Consider the following 12,673-nt stretch of genomic DNA (forward strand, 5'->3'; position numbering starts at 1 on the left):
ATTATTTGCCTACTCTTTGCATCACGACCCGAGGAAGAAAAGAACCATGCATTCTCTTGATTGCCCACAAGAAATAACTTCTTGAATTTCTTTATCTTAAGAAAATATTCTGGAATTCGGACGCCAAAAAAGAGAAATCTACATGCATTTATAAGCTTATATATAACAATGGAGTACAAGAACAAAAAAATGAAGTCACAGACAAACAAATCACATCAATTATAATACAAAGTAATAATTGGTTACAACAATATGAATATGTTTGGCCAAAATGGCCATGAAGAGGAAGAAAAATAATGAAAAAGTCGAAGAAAAAAACACCCTCAAGCCCTTTTGCCCCCTCGAGTCCCATCCATGCATGTAAAACCCTGACAAATCCCTATACCATCTGGGGCAAAAGGGCTTCAAACAAATAAATCAAAAGGCGAAGAAAAGAAAAGAAAACAAAGATGCATCAATCTCACATTTAGAAAAGGAGCTGCCCAAATGCAAGAGCAACGAGAGAAGCAAGAACAGCCGGCACAAAAGTGGTGGCATCGGAGGTAGGGCTAGGTGCTGGGGCCTCCGCTGCTGCTACATTTTGGACGGCTGAAACAGCCATGAGCACAACCACGATAGCCAAAAACACTCTCATCTTCAATGCCTCCATTGTGAAAAACTTTCTTGCTGGAAAAAACAGAGGCGTGGAGGGAGAAGAGAAAATGCAAGATTTCAGACAACGGGTGGTGGGCGTGGGATGACTCGATAAGAGATGGCTAATACTTTATATAGTTGTTGGAGAGGAGACAAAAGGGGGTGTTACGGGCAGGCTGCCCTGAAAGACAGTTGATGGAAAGCACATGCACATGGTTCCCTTTCGAGCTGCCCGTTTGTTGGACAGGGTGGCTTCGATTGCCTTTGTGGTGCCATCCAGCTGGTGCCAACTGTTTGTGGCCATGTTTTGAGGGCGCCCACTATTTACTCTTTAACCGCGGGCCCTTTTTTCAAAATAAATAAATAATTGGAATTGAGGTTTTGAATTTAAAATTTTGAGTTACAATTATGACACTTAGATACCGTTTGTTTTGTTTCATGGATAGTGATTTCTTGTGTTTTTTTCTTTTGTGTTTGTTTACTATTTAAGGAATTTATCAATTAAAAACACTTTTTAATTTAAAAAAATTTGATTTAGTTTTCAGAAAATATTTTTTTTTATTTTAGATGAAAAATATTTTTAAGAAGTTGTGAAAACTAAAAAAATATGTTATTATTTGTTAATTATATCATATTTGATTATCAATCTTTTGATTATTATATATTTTATTTTATTTTATTTTAATTTAATTATTTAGAATCTGATTTAATTTGATTTTTATATCAACTTTGATTCTCGTTTTTTTTTATTGTTATTTATTTTTTTTTTCTTAATTGAAAATTCTTATCTATCAGATTTGGTCCCCGTTATTTTGATTACTATTTATTTTATTTGAAACAATTTATAAAATTGAATTTTTTCTTCAATTTCATCATCTTTCAATTTTTCATATTTGATCTTCATTCTTTTAATTGCTATTTATTTTATTTGAAATAATTCATGAAATTAGATTTTTTTTAATTTCATCCTCCAACTTTTTTATGTCATATTTAATTCTCATTCTTTGAAAAAAAAATATCAATAAGTTATTTTCTAGTTCATTTTTATGACACAATCAAACACTGAAAAATATTTTTCAATTAATTTCCATGACACTATCAAATATTTAAAAATAATTCATTTTTTAAAAATTTAATTTTCAGAAGACCACTTTTTGATAAACAAATAGGGTCTTACAATTAAAAGTCTAGTCTATGACTCAAGGCCAGGATTATAAATTGAATAAGTTAGTTTAGAGTCAATCAATTTTTTTAAAAAAAATTAAAACAATGTTGTTTTAAGAATTTTTTTTAATAAAAAATAAAATCAAGTTTTTCCTAGTTAACCACGTTATAAATTAACCCGTTATATCAACCAAATCAAAAATAGATAAACTCTTAATTGACTTTTTTTTTCTTAAAAAAAACCTCACCAGATTAAGAGTGTTTTTGTTTTTGTAACTGCTTTTATTTTTAAAACAAACAACAAAAATAAATCATTTGATTATATTCTAAACACCTGTATTTTCCAAACTTCCCAAACCTTATCATCTTCCCCATCCTCTCTACCTTTACTAACGCCTGGTCATCCCATCTGTCATCATTTTGCTTCAGTTCTCCTCTCATCTTTCTTTTTCCACCTTATTCTATGTAAGTAGAGAACCCAAACCCCTTAAACCATTATAATTTTTTTTTTTTTAGTTTAACGTGGGTGTCCGAGCTAGCTTGCACGCACCTTGACTAATCTCACGGGCCCTGAAGTTAACGACTATGTAAGCCTCCAGTGACCATCATATGAGCAACCACGAGGCTCGAACCTGAGACCACAGAGGGAGCAAACCTCTTGATCCCAAGTTCTTACCACTGGGCCACCATCTAGATAGTTAAACCATTATAATTTTGTTTCAACGCATGGATGAATTTTAAACACACCACAATGAAAAATAATTTTTAAAAACTATTTTTTTTTGAATTCTAACCATAAAAATTACCATAAAAACAAACATGCTCTGAATAAAGCCAAACAACGTTTGATAGATATATAATCTCATAGTTGTGTAGGATTCTAGGTTTTTAAAATATTTGAATTATTTGATGGAAATGTAGGACAGTTGGGGAAGAACTGTGTGTAGTCATATCCTTTCAGATGGAGCATTTTTTATTTTTTTTGAATTGAGATAATAATTTCAAATCAAGAGCCGAGTAAACAGTTGGAACTTGAAGGAGACGGCTGCGTTTGGACCTCAGATCTTCTTGCCTTCTCTTCGAAGGCGAGGAGGTTAAAATGATGAAAACCTCACAATATTTCATGCCATTTCCGAGCTCACATGGTGACCACACCCTCTACGATACCTGGTTTTAAAGGAACAGTCGAAGGGCCAAGCATCAAACAAAACCTCATTGTCAGTGTCACTGAATGATCTGTCATTATTTAATTTCTCCAAGTTTGTCAGCTACTTTCTCCATGGGTGGTGCATGGTCACTCAATGAAGTTTACGAATATTGATTATTAAGGTGGATGTAGATTCCTGAGTTTTTTTTTTCACAAATAAAAAAAAAGAGAAAAGAATCTTCCTTTTTTTCTTTTCAAATTCTCTTTTTTAATTTGTTTGGCATGATATTTCAAAAATGAATGATATAATATAAAACTCAGCATGGTTTAAGGCTTGGATTACTGGTTGGGTGAGTTAATTTAAAACAGTGTTGGTTAATTCATTATTTTTTTAAAAAAAAAAATTAGAACAATGTTGTTTTGAAAATAAATTTAAAAATACCAAACCGATTTTATATGGGTTTTGACCAGGTTAATTGAGTCGTTGATTAACCTGTTGGGTTGATCAAGTTTAGATAGGTCAACTCTCACTTAGTTTAACAAGAAATTTAGTTCCAGGTCTCAGATACACGAGTTAATATGTTAACCCATCATAACATATTTAATAACACTGCTCAATGATATTTTTTTTAAAGAATTGAATATAATAAATAAATGGGGGTAAGCTTAAATACATTAGACTAAGGTTGTCAAAAATGTTTTTTTTTATATGACATGAAAAATACAATATAAACTCGGATCGTAAAATCATAAGTATTTTTTTCATACATGGTTTATACAAAAAATAAGCAATTCTATTGATAAAGATGTAACTTGCTTATTCTTGCATGATAAAATCCTACCATGTAAGATCCAAGGAAAAAAATTGAAAGTGGTTGGTAAAACTACATGTCAAAAAAAAAAAAAACATTGAAAACACTTATATCTTAACAACTATGCTCTCTTATTGGCTAACACTAGTTCTAATGCTCCCTCTAAATGCATGACCCCTGTAGTGTTTAGCTTATCTGATATCTTTTGCCTTGATGGATAATACATTACTTTTAGATATTATTATGCTTTCTTTTAGATATTATTATACTTTCATAAATTTTAGATTTTGTTTGTTACACACCATGGATTTCAATAAGTAGATCAATAAAAAATTGTAGGCTTAGTATGAACTAAAACAAATGAATCAAGCAATTTAAAGTAAGATTTTTTTTTTAATCTTGAAGTCTGGCTGGCTCCTTGTTAGATCATATCTTAAACAGAATATGAGATTTTCTATGGATAAATCATAATGTTGTAAACTTGTTTAAAAGACTATGGTATTTAGCCATAAACATATAGTTGATCAGATTTTGGAGTATGATCTATTACTTTTGTTTGTAAGATTATCCCTGTAAACTAAGAATTTTCAAAGTTTTGTCCCATAATAGATAATTTTTTATTTATTAGAAAGGGTTTAAGCAAGACTATATTTCATGCATCATTGTAGTATTGACTTAAGAAAGAATCCATGGATACAAGTGTTTTTGGGGCTAATGTGTTAATGAGTAAACACATAAGAATACAACGAGGAAGATCAGAATTGAGAATTTGTAATTATTATAAAATCATGATTTTACATGATTTTAATTTAATTTAATTTTTAATTTTAACATAAATATATATTAACTCATAAAATCACATGATTATACTAGGCAGCAATTTCAACAACCTTGCATAAGAACATCGCTGGAAATAGCTATTTCCAATTATTTTTTAATCATAAACAAAGCCCTGATGTAAACGGGAAAATTAGACCAAGCTCAACGAAGAAACATACAGTTTTTTTAATAATAAAAAAAGCCCTTATGACAATTGAAACTTTTAAAATCCACTACAGCTATAACAAAAACATATCACCCACCGCATCATTAATTACTGTGTTTTTAGGGTACAAAGAATTAATCATTGCTTCTTAATATGAACTAGGTATGACCTACAATTTGAATTAACGACCAAATTATAATCATAATGTTGCAATATGTTCACAACAACCATGTTCCTTTCAGCTAAATTTCACATGGTGATTCATGGGTAGCACCTCCCAGAAGAAATCACAGCATCAAATTGTAGGAGGATCATCAAGGAAATGGGTCCCCATCAATTACTCAATAAATGTGCCCTAGCTTCTGGGTTATTCATCTTCCAAACTCTTCGGTTTTGAGTAAGATAGACAGAAGAAAGGGGGGAAAAAAAGTTGCCCCGGATCTTCTCCCCTCTTTTTGATGATGTGCCTTTATATTAATATATTTTTTTTATTAATGTGAGTGTCCGGATCAGCTTGTGCATACCTCGACTAATCCTACGAGCTCTGAAGTTAATGACTATGTAAACCTCCAGTGGCCCTGAGAGAACTCGAACTCGTAAACATTAGAAAATAAACTCAAGATTTGACCAGTTGAGCTACCTTCAGGGTTAACTTCATATTAATATTTACAAACACAAATCTTAGCTTGGAGAATAAACAAAACAAAAATGTGGCAAACATTCATTTTATTGAAATTATATGTGCGGTTATAAGATCAGGGGAATGGGAAAAAAAGAAGAGAAAGAACACAAGAAGAATTAGAATTTAGCTGAAAATATTATGCCCTTTTTCCGTGAGGTTATTTTTTTTTTAAAAAAAATTAATATATTAATATGATTGAAGATAATAATGTTGAACCTAAAAATGAATGATGAATTGTTCGGAAGTGGCGTCTAAGTGATGTTTATCTCCCCAAATGGTAGTTAGTACCCAATAGTTATTAGGCTATAGTTGCACTAACATTATAGTAGAAGAGAAGATTTAGGACAAACTCTGGTTTCATGACATTAAACAATATGTTAAGAGTCAAGAGTATCTATCCGATGCTTAGAAACGGACAAGAAAGCTCTTAGAAGATAGACTATGGATTTTTGCTTGGATGGCGAGGTCTTCTATAAAAGAGGGTTTGATCGAACCCTGATAAAATGTTTTGACAATGAAGAAACATGCAAATTGATGATGGAGATTCATGAAATAATTTGTGCCACCCATGCTAGCGAACACATGTTCTCTCAAAACCTTTACAAAACATGATTTCCCTCTAGTTATCTTCTCCATAAGGGATAGATGTGATTGATCCGATCAATCCAAAAGCTAGTAACAAGCATTTATTTTTAGTTTTTGATTAGCGTGGGTGTTCGGGTTAGCTTGCACGCACCTCGACTAATCCTACAGGCCCTGAAGTTAACGACCATATAAATTTTCAGTGACCATCATATTAATAACCACACGGCTCGAACCTGAGACCACAACAAACCCCCTAGTTATCTGCTCTATAAGGGCTAGATGTGATTGGTCCGATCAATCCAAAAGCCAGTAACAAGCATTCATTCATCTTAGTAGTGATTGATTACTTTGCTAAATGGTTGGAAATAGCTTTCTATGCACAAGCAACTTAGAAAGTAGTGTGTTAGTTCTTTAGAATGAGCCAAGATTTGGTTTGGACAATAAAACTTGATCGGTGAAAAATGATTACTTTCACCTGGCTGAGTGGTGAGATGGGATGTGATTAATCACATCCCTTTTGTCTCATAGACGAAATATGGCCGAGAGAAGATCACAACCATTACAAGCAACTCTACCATTTTTGTCATTGTTGGTTTAATCAAGAAATTAAGAACACATTTTTTAATCTCAAGATGCCGATAAAAGAACATTACATTAAAAAAAAATTAATTGGTAAAAATTTTATTGTTTTGTTAGTGATTGTTGCATTAGTAAATTATAAATGTATTTCACCTAAACAAATCAATTTGTTAGAAGTAATCGAAGAAATATTTTTAAGATTTTATTTTGATACTTTTCAAAAATAAAATCAATTATGTTGTAAAAATTTAGATATTATTTACTAGAGTATGTAAAAAAAATAAAAAAAAAATTGATGCGTGCATTAAGATTTGAATCCATCTTAGTAAATAAACCTTTTGCTACTAAGCTAATTCTATCAACTTGATAGATCTTTCATTTTAAAACAAAAATATATTGAAGTATAAATATTTCACATACTTTATAAATATGCACGACTTACTGTATACTGAATATAAGTTCACACTATAGCTCAGTTTGACAGACAAATGCACCATTGAAAGAGAATTATGCTCGAAGTCAACGATTGCCGCCTTTGAAAAAGAGAGTTTCTTTTATTATTGAATTTTTGTATTTTAGATTTAAAAATATATTAAAATAATATTTTTTTATTTTTTAAAAATTATTATCAAAATGATCTAAAAACATCATAAAAAATATTAATTTAAAAAAATATATAACAAATTTTTAATTTTTTTCAAAAACTCATTTAAAACACAAAAACAAAAATATTCTAAAAGTCAACTATTGCTGCATTAGTGAAAGAGAAATGTATTTCAACTAAAAAAAATAATTTGTTAGAAGTAATGATAGAAATATTTCTAAGATTTTATTCTGGTACTTTACACATATATAATTAATTATATTGTATAAATTCGGATATTATTTATTAATTAGAGTATGTAAAAAAAATTGAAGCTTGCATTAAAATTTGAATGTAAATAAACAATTATATCAACTTGATAAATATTTCATTTTAAAACAAAAAAAGAAAGGGGTATCATAGAAAAACAGCTTCAAAACAAATGACATTACGTGTTATTAATTATATATTTTTTAAATCTATGTAAAAAGTCAAATGAAACTATAGTTTTCAAAATATCAATATTTAGAATGTTATATTATTATTATTGATTTACTAACTATCATAGTTAATGTCACCTATCGTGTGACACGTCAATCGTAACACCTCATGTTTTTCAATCATTTAATATCATTTTCAACGAGTGTATAAAACATGGTGATTTTTATATATATATGTTCATCATTAGTAGTCTCAAGATATTTATAATTGGGAACCTTTCCATCATACTTTATACCACTTATAAATCTTTTCACTCATATGCTCGCATATATTTTGATGTAATATTTAATTAAAACAAGATTATCGTGTTTTAATAAAATTTGAGCAAAGTTTTCTCTACCAATTACTTAATTAAATCCTCGTCCAAACAATGAATTTTAATAACCGAACAATTAATCAATTAAGTCCTTATCCAAACAATTAGCTTTCATCCTATTCATACATAAGCATTTTATACTTAAAAACACCCAAATTTAAGTATAAAATACTTATGTATGAATCTCTCATGATTCATACATGGCCAGCCATTCATGAAATATCTCATAATTCAAACTAGGTTTTTTACAATTTATTAAACTCATATTTCCGCAATTAACATTTTATATAACACCAAATTAATCAAATCCAATTCCCTCTAATTTTTAACCTTAGGCCGACCACTTTACAAACAAGGAACCATGTTTTTGGTTCAATTTTTCATAGAAACTATCCTTATTCTCTCATTCCATGCCAATTTTTAACAAAACTTTTATCAAACAACCATTTCCCCAAATTTCTTCATAAACCCTAAAATTTAGGATTTAGGAATTTTCTTCCCCTCCCCATAACAAACAAGAAAGAAGTGTAAATACATAAAAGATAAGTCTTTTACCTTTATTAGCTCTATTTAAAGAGTTCCTGCTAAATCGCTGAAAAAAAAACATTTTGAATCAACTCAATTTTTAAATTTAAATAAAAAGACAAATCTATCTTCATATACAAAATATAACATAAACAAGGAAAATTTGCTATTCATATAAAAAGACCAATCAATAAAAATCTAATTTATTTCTTCTCTCCTATTTAAGAACACAATCCCTAAACCCTAAATCGCCCATTTGAGACTACTCTTCTATGAAGCTAGCTAGTAGCATTTTTTATTGATGGACGAACCTCTTTTGCCCAGGGATATAAAAACAAATAGAAGAAAGATCAACTCAAGCACTCCTGTTGGTAGTCCTACAGTTTTGAACGCAAGATGGTGGGCAAAGAAAAGAAAATATAGAGGATTGTTTAAGCCACATAACAGGAGATGCAAATGAAGGTGTAATTTGCACAGGAACGAGCAAATGCAAGGTCTATTAGTATATGATCTTGAAAATTCAGATTGGCTATTGTGAGTAGTGTTTGTTGCCATTTTTTTCTGTGAAACTAAATTTTTTTTGAAGAATCTGACATGTTATTATTCAAGGAGGTACACAAACATATGTAGCCAATCAAGAAAAATGTGTGATAGGTGGATTATACTAGGAGATATTGTTGGTGTTAGTGTATCACACAAAAGATGCTTTCTACAAATTAAATTTTATGGAAATTCATGTGATTTTCTAGTTTTAGCAATTTTTTTTTTAGATTAACGTAGATGTCCGGGCTAACTTACATGTATTTCAACTAATTCTATAAATTCTAAAATTAATAATAATGTAAGTATACAATAACAATATTACACTATGCATGAGTGAAAAAAAAGTTGAAATTGTGATTGCAATACCACCTCTTAATAAAATGCAAGCAATTGTTGCTTACAAACATGCTTTATATTTCTCATTTCTGTTTTTTTTAGATATTTCAATGATAGTATATATGTGGATAGAAGTGGTGCATCTTCGTTTCATTTAATTTTTGATAAATGGATTCAAATTAGGGGTGATTATTTTCGGTTTGATTTGGTTTTCATAAAAAAAAATAACCAAATCAAAATTTTTTTTTAAAAAAAACAACTGAACCCGAATCGAAACCGATTCAAACTGACTGGTTTCGGTTCGGTTCAGTTTTTTAGGATAAAAACCGATTCAAACTGGTTTGGCTCAATTTTGCTCGGTTTTTTCTGGTTTGACTCGATTTTTTTCAGTTTGGGTTCGGTTCGGTTTTTTCCGGTTTCAGGCTTATAAAACCGAACCGAACCGGTTGTTTTTTTTAATTTTAATCGGTTTAATCAGTTTTTTTTCATGATTCTTTTTTTTTATTATTTTTTTCTGGTTTTTCAGTTTTTTTCTCACCTCTAATTCAAATTATATTTTGATTTACTTATTGAATTTCATAGTTTTAATCTTGTTTCGATGGAAGTTGTGCAATGTCCCATCAAGCTTTCCTTCAAATTCAACTTTTTATTTTTTAATAATTGGTGGACTTTAAGCTCATTAGGGCAGCTAATCTCATTCTCAATAATCTTCACAAACCAAGTTCAAAGCCCACATAGGCCGACAATACTAATCAAGCCGAGCGCACACTAGATTTGAAAGGAAGTTAGTATTTCCTTGGGCCTTTGAGATGGAACCCACGACTCTGCTGATCCCATCATCATAACCGTTCAATCCTACGGTCAAAAAGCAATCTTCAGTTATTTCAGTCACGGGCAGGCAGAGAGGGAGATAAATGCACACAAAGGGCGAGAGAAGAAACCCCACAAGGAAGAGAGGCTTTGGTTGAGAGAAACCGAGCAAACAGAGAGAGACTTGCAGAGCCACAAACACAAAGAGGCAGATTTAATTTTCTTCTTACAGAGAGATACTCTTGTTTTGTTTTAAAGAAAATTTTGCTTCTCTCTATACAGAGAGCAAGTAATATCATATTGTGCTTGCTCTTGAAGGAGTTTCATTTCTCATGCTATTACCTCTTGGTAGGATACTTGTCTTCTTCTTCCCCCATCTTCTATCCTTCTCTCTCTTAGCAAGTCAATTTGTTGAATGGATTTGAGAAAGATTTGCTTTTGATTTCTGTTTTACACCTGTAGATGTTGAATCGATAGCAACACATTTTCTTTCCAGAAAATCTATGAGTCAAGAGTTCGATATATAGGTTCTAACCACAAAACTTCATCTTCTGTTAATTAAGAAAACCCCAGATGAGTACTCTAAAAAATCACCTTCTTTTGGCTTCTAATTAGCCAATTCAACAAGTTCTTAAATTTTCTCTTCTGGGCCGTTTTAATTTTCTCACTTCCCAACTCAAAAGGTTTAGAATTTGTCAGATTTTCACTTCCGGGATATTTTTGTTTTGCTCAAAGTTTTGAATTGTATCTGTTCTAACTTCTGGGTTGGTGTTTGTTTCTTGTTTTCTGTAACAGACATGGAGAAAGAAGAGAGAAACCAGAGAGCTACTTGTAAAGGTTTAGAACCAGAGTTTTTCTTGCAGTGGGGAAATAAAAAGAGGCTTAGATGTGTTAGAGTTAGAGACCCTCAAATCATTTCTCAGAGATCTGATGGTGTTTTTCGCAGGAAAACCACTTCTAGGATTGATAGATTTGTTGTCTCTTCTGCTACTACAGAGAAAGACACTTATCTTCCTCAATCTAATCGCCTCACAAGGTTAGATTGATTTGTCTCTGTAACAGGACATTTCTTCAACTTTCTGGCCTGGTGTTTGACGCTTTTTTTGGTGGAGTTTTTCTTGTTTTTTCTCAGCAACCAAACAGAGAATTAAAAAGTCCCCAACTGAGAAATGAGGTTGGAAGATTGCTTCTTGTTCCGTGTTTGGTGGCCGAGAAAGTTTAAAATAAAATTCGGATTTGAATTAATGTGACTCATCTTGTTTTGGTATCCTAATTTTGATTGATAGGATAATTCTGATTTACGAAAGAAATATGTCGGGTTCTTTCTTGTCATCCTTCTTTTGGTTGATGATCAAAGAGAAGAAATTAAAAATAGTTTTTTTTTTCTTTCATATAATGAGATTTATGTTTTTGTTTCTTTTAGATCCCAATTCCCAGGCAAAGACTAAACTGTGACTTAAAAACCTGAACGATAAAATCTGAAATCTTGATTCTGTGGATATGGTTGGATGCAGGAATTCTGAAGCAGCGATACTTAGGTCCAGTGTGACTGAGAACAGGAAATCATCTTCACCGGAGAAGGAGGACCGGTGCTATACTACAAGAGGGTCAGGGATTCTGGATGAGAATGGCAAGGTTTCAATGGATGGTAACAATGGAGATGATAAAGGACATGTTTGGCCAAAACTATTCATTACTTTGTCAAGCAAAGAGAAAGAGGAAGATTTTATGGCTATGAAAGGGTGTAAGCTTCCTCAAAGGCCTAAAAAGAGAGCCAAAATTATACAAAGAAGTTTACTTGTAAGTCTCTTGACGATAAATGCTCTCTTCTCCCTTTTGGCTTTCCTCTTTCTCTGTGATTCAATTAATTATTGTATGAAAAGGATTTCTGGGTTTGGTTTCTGTGATTGGGGTTTGTTTGAGCTTTTCAGGGTTTTATCTCTTTTATGTGTTTTTAATTTCTTTTTCGGTTTTCGGAATCTTGGTGGGTGGCAGTTGGGAAGCCCTGGGGCATGGTTGACTGATATGTGCCAGGAGAGGTATGAAGTCAGAGAGAAGAAGAGTTCTACTTCTAAGAAGGTATTAAATTGTCCTCCTTTTATTTCCTTCCCTTCTCTTGAGATCTGAATGATTTCAATCTCGCCTGCAGAATCGATAACCTTTTTTTTTGTCTGGATATGACACAGAGACCAAGAGGATTGAAGGCCATGGGCAGTATGGAAAGTGATTCAGAATAACATTCGTTACATTTTAGCAGCAGAGAGGCTTATTGTTTTTCTATTGAATTTTTTGGGATTTTTTTGGGAGAAGATGATTAGTTGGTGGCTGGAATCTGTTGCGAGGAAAGATAGAGAGAGTAAGCAGTCTCTGCATGGATTGTATGTTTGTTGCTGTAATGTATAGAGTAATTTTTCTGCTGTCTTACCACCACCATTCTAACCAAAGTACAGCCATCCCTGTCTTTTATCGAAA

The 12,673-nt window shown here is 31.5% G+C and overlaps 2 protein-coding genes across 4 annotated transcripts; one reads left to right on the top strand and one right to left on the bottom strand.

The window, feature by feature from the left end:
- Positions 1-190: 190 nt before the first annotated feature.
- LOC7489667 (arabinogalactan protein 13) lies at positions 191-751 on the bottom strand. The gene has a single exon (XM_002319654.4). The coding sequence runs from the start codon at positions 647-649 to the stop codon at positions 467-469; it is 183 nt and encodes a 60-aa protein (XP_002319690.3). The 5' UTR covers positions 650-751; the 3' UTR covers positions 191-466.
- Positions 752-10,296: 9,545 nt separating this feature from the next.
- On the top strand, positions 10,297-12,673 carry LOC7474661 (uncharacterized). Of its 3 annotated transcripts, XM_024583080.2 has the most exons (6): positions 10,297-10,549; positions 10,664-10,728; positions 10,997-11,237; positions 11,716-12,001; positions 12,197-12,280; positions 12,388-12,673. In XM_024583080.2, exons 3-6 carry the CDS (start codon positions 10,999-11,001, stop codon positions 12,436-12,438), a joined length of 660 nt encoding a protein of 219 aa, XP_024438848.1. In that variant the 5' UTR covers positions 10,297-10,549; positions 10,664-10,728; positions 10,997-10,998; the 3' UTR covers positions 12,439-12,673. The 3 variants fall into 3 exon arrangements, with proteins under 3 accessions (XP_024438848.1, XP_002319160.3, XP_024438849.1); XM_002319124.4 differs by lacking the exon at positions 10,664-10,728 and having other exon boundaries at positions 10,298-10,549; XM_024583081.2 differs by lacking the exons at positions 10,297-10,549; positions 10,664-10,728 and adding an exon at positions 10,768-10,884.

This window comes from Populus trichocarpa, chromosome 13, assembly GCF_000002775.5.
Source record: "Populus trichocarpa isolate Nisqually-1 chromosome 13, P.trichocarpa_v4.1, whole genome shotgun sequence".
Lineage (NCBI taxonomy): Eukaryota > Viridiplantae > Streptophyta > Magnoliopsida > Malpighiales > Salicaceae > Populus > Populus trichocarpa.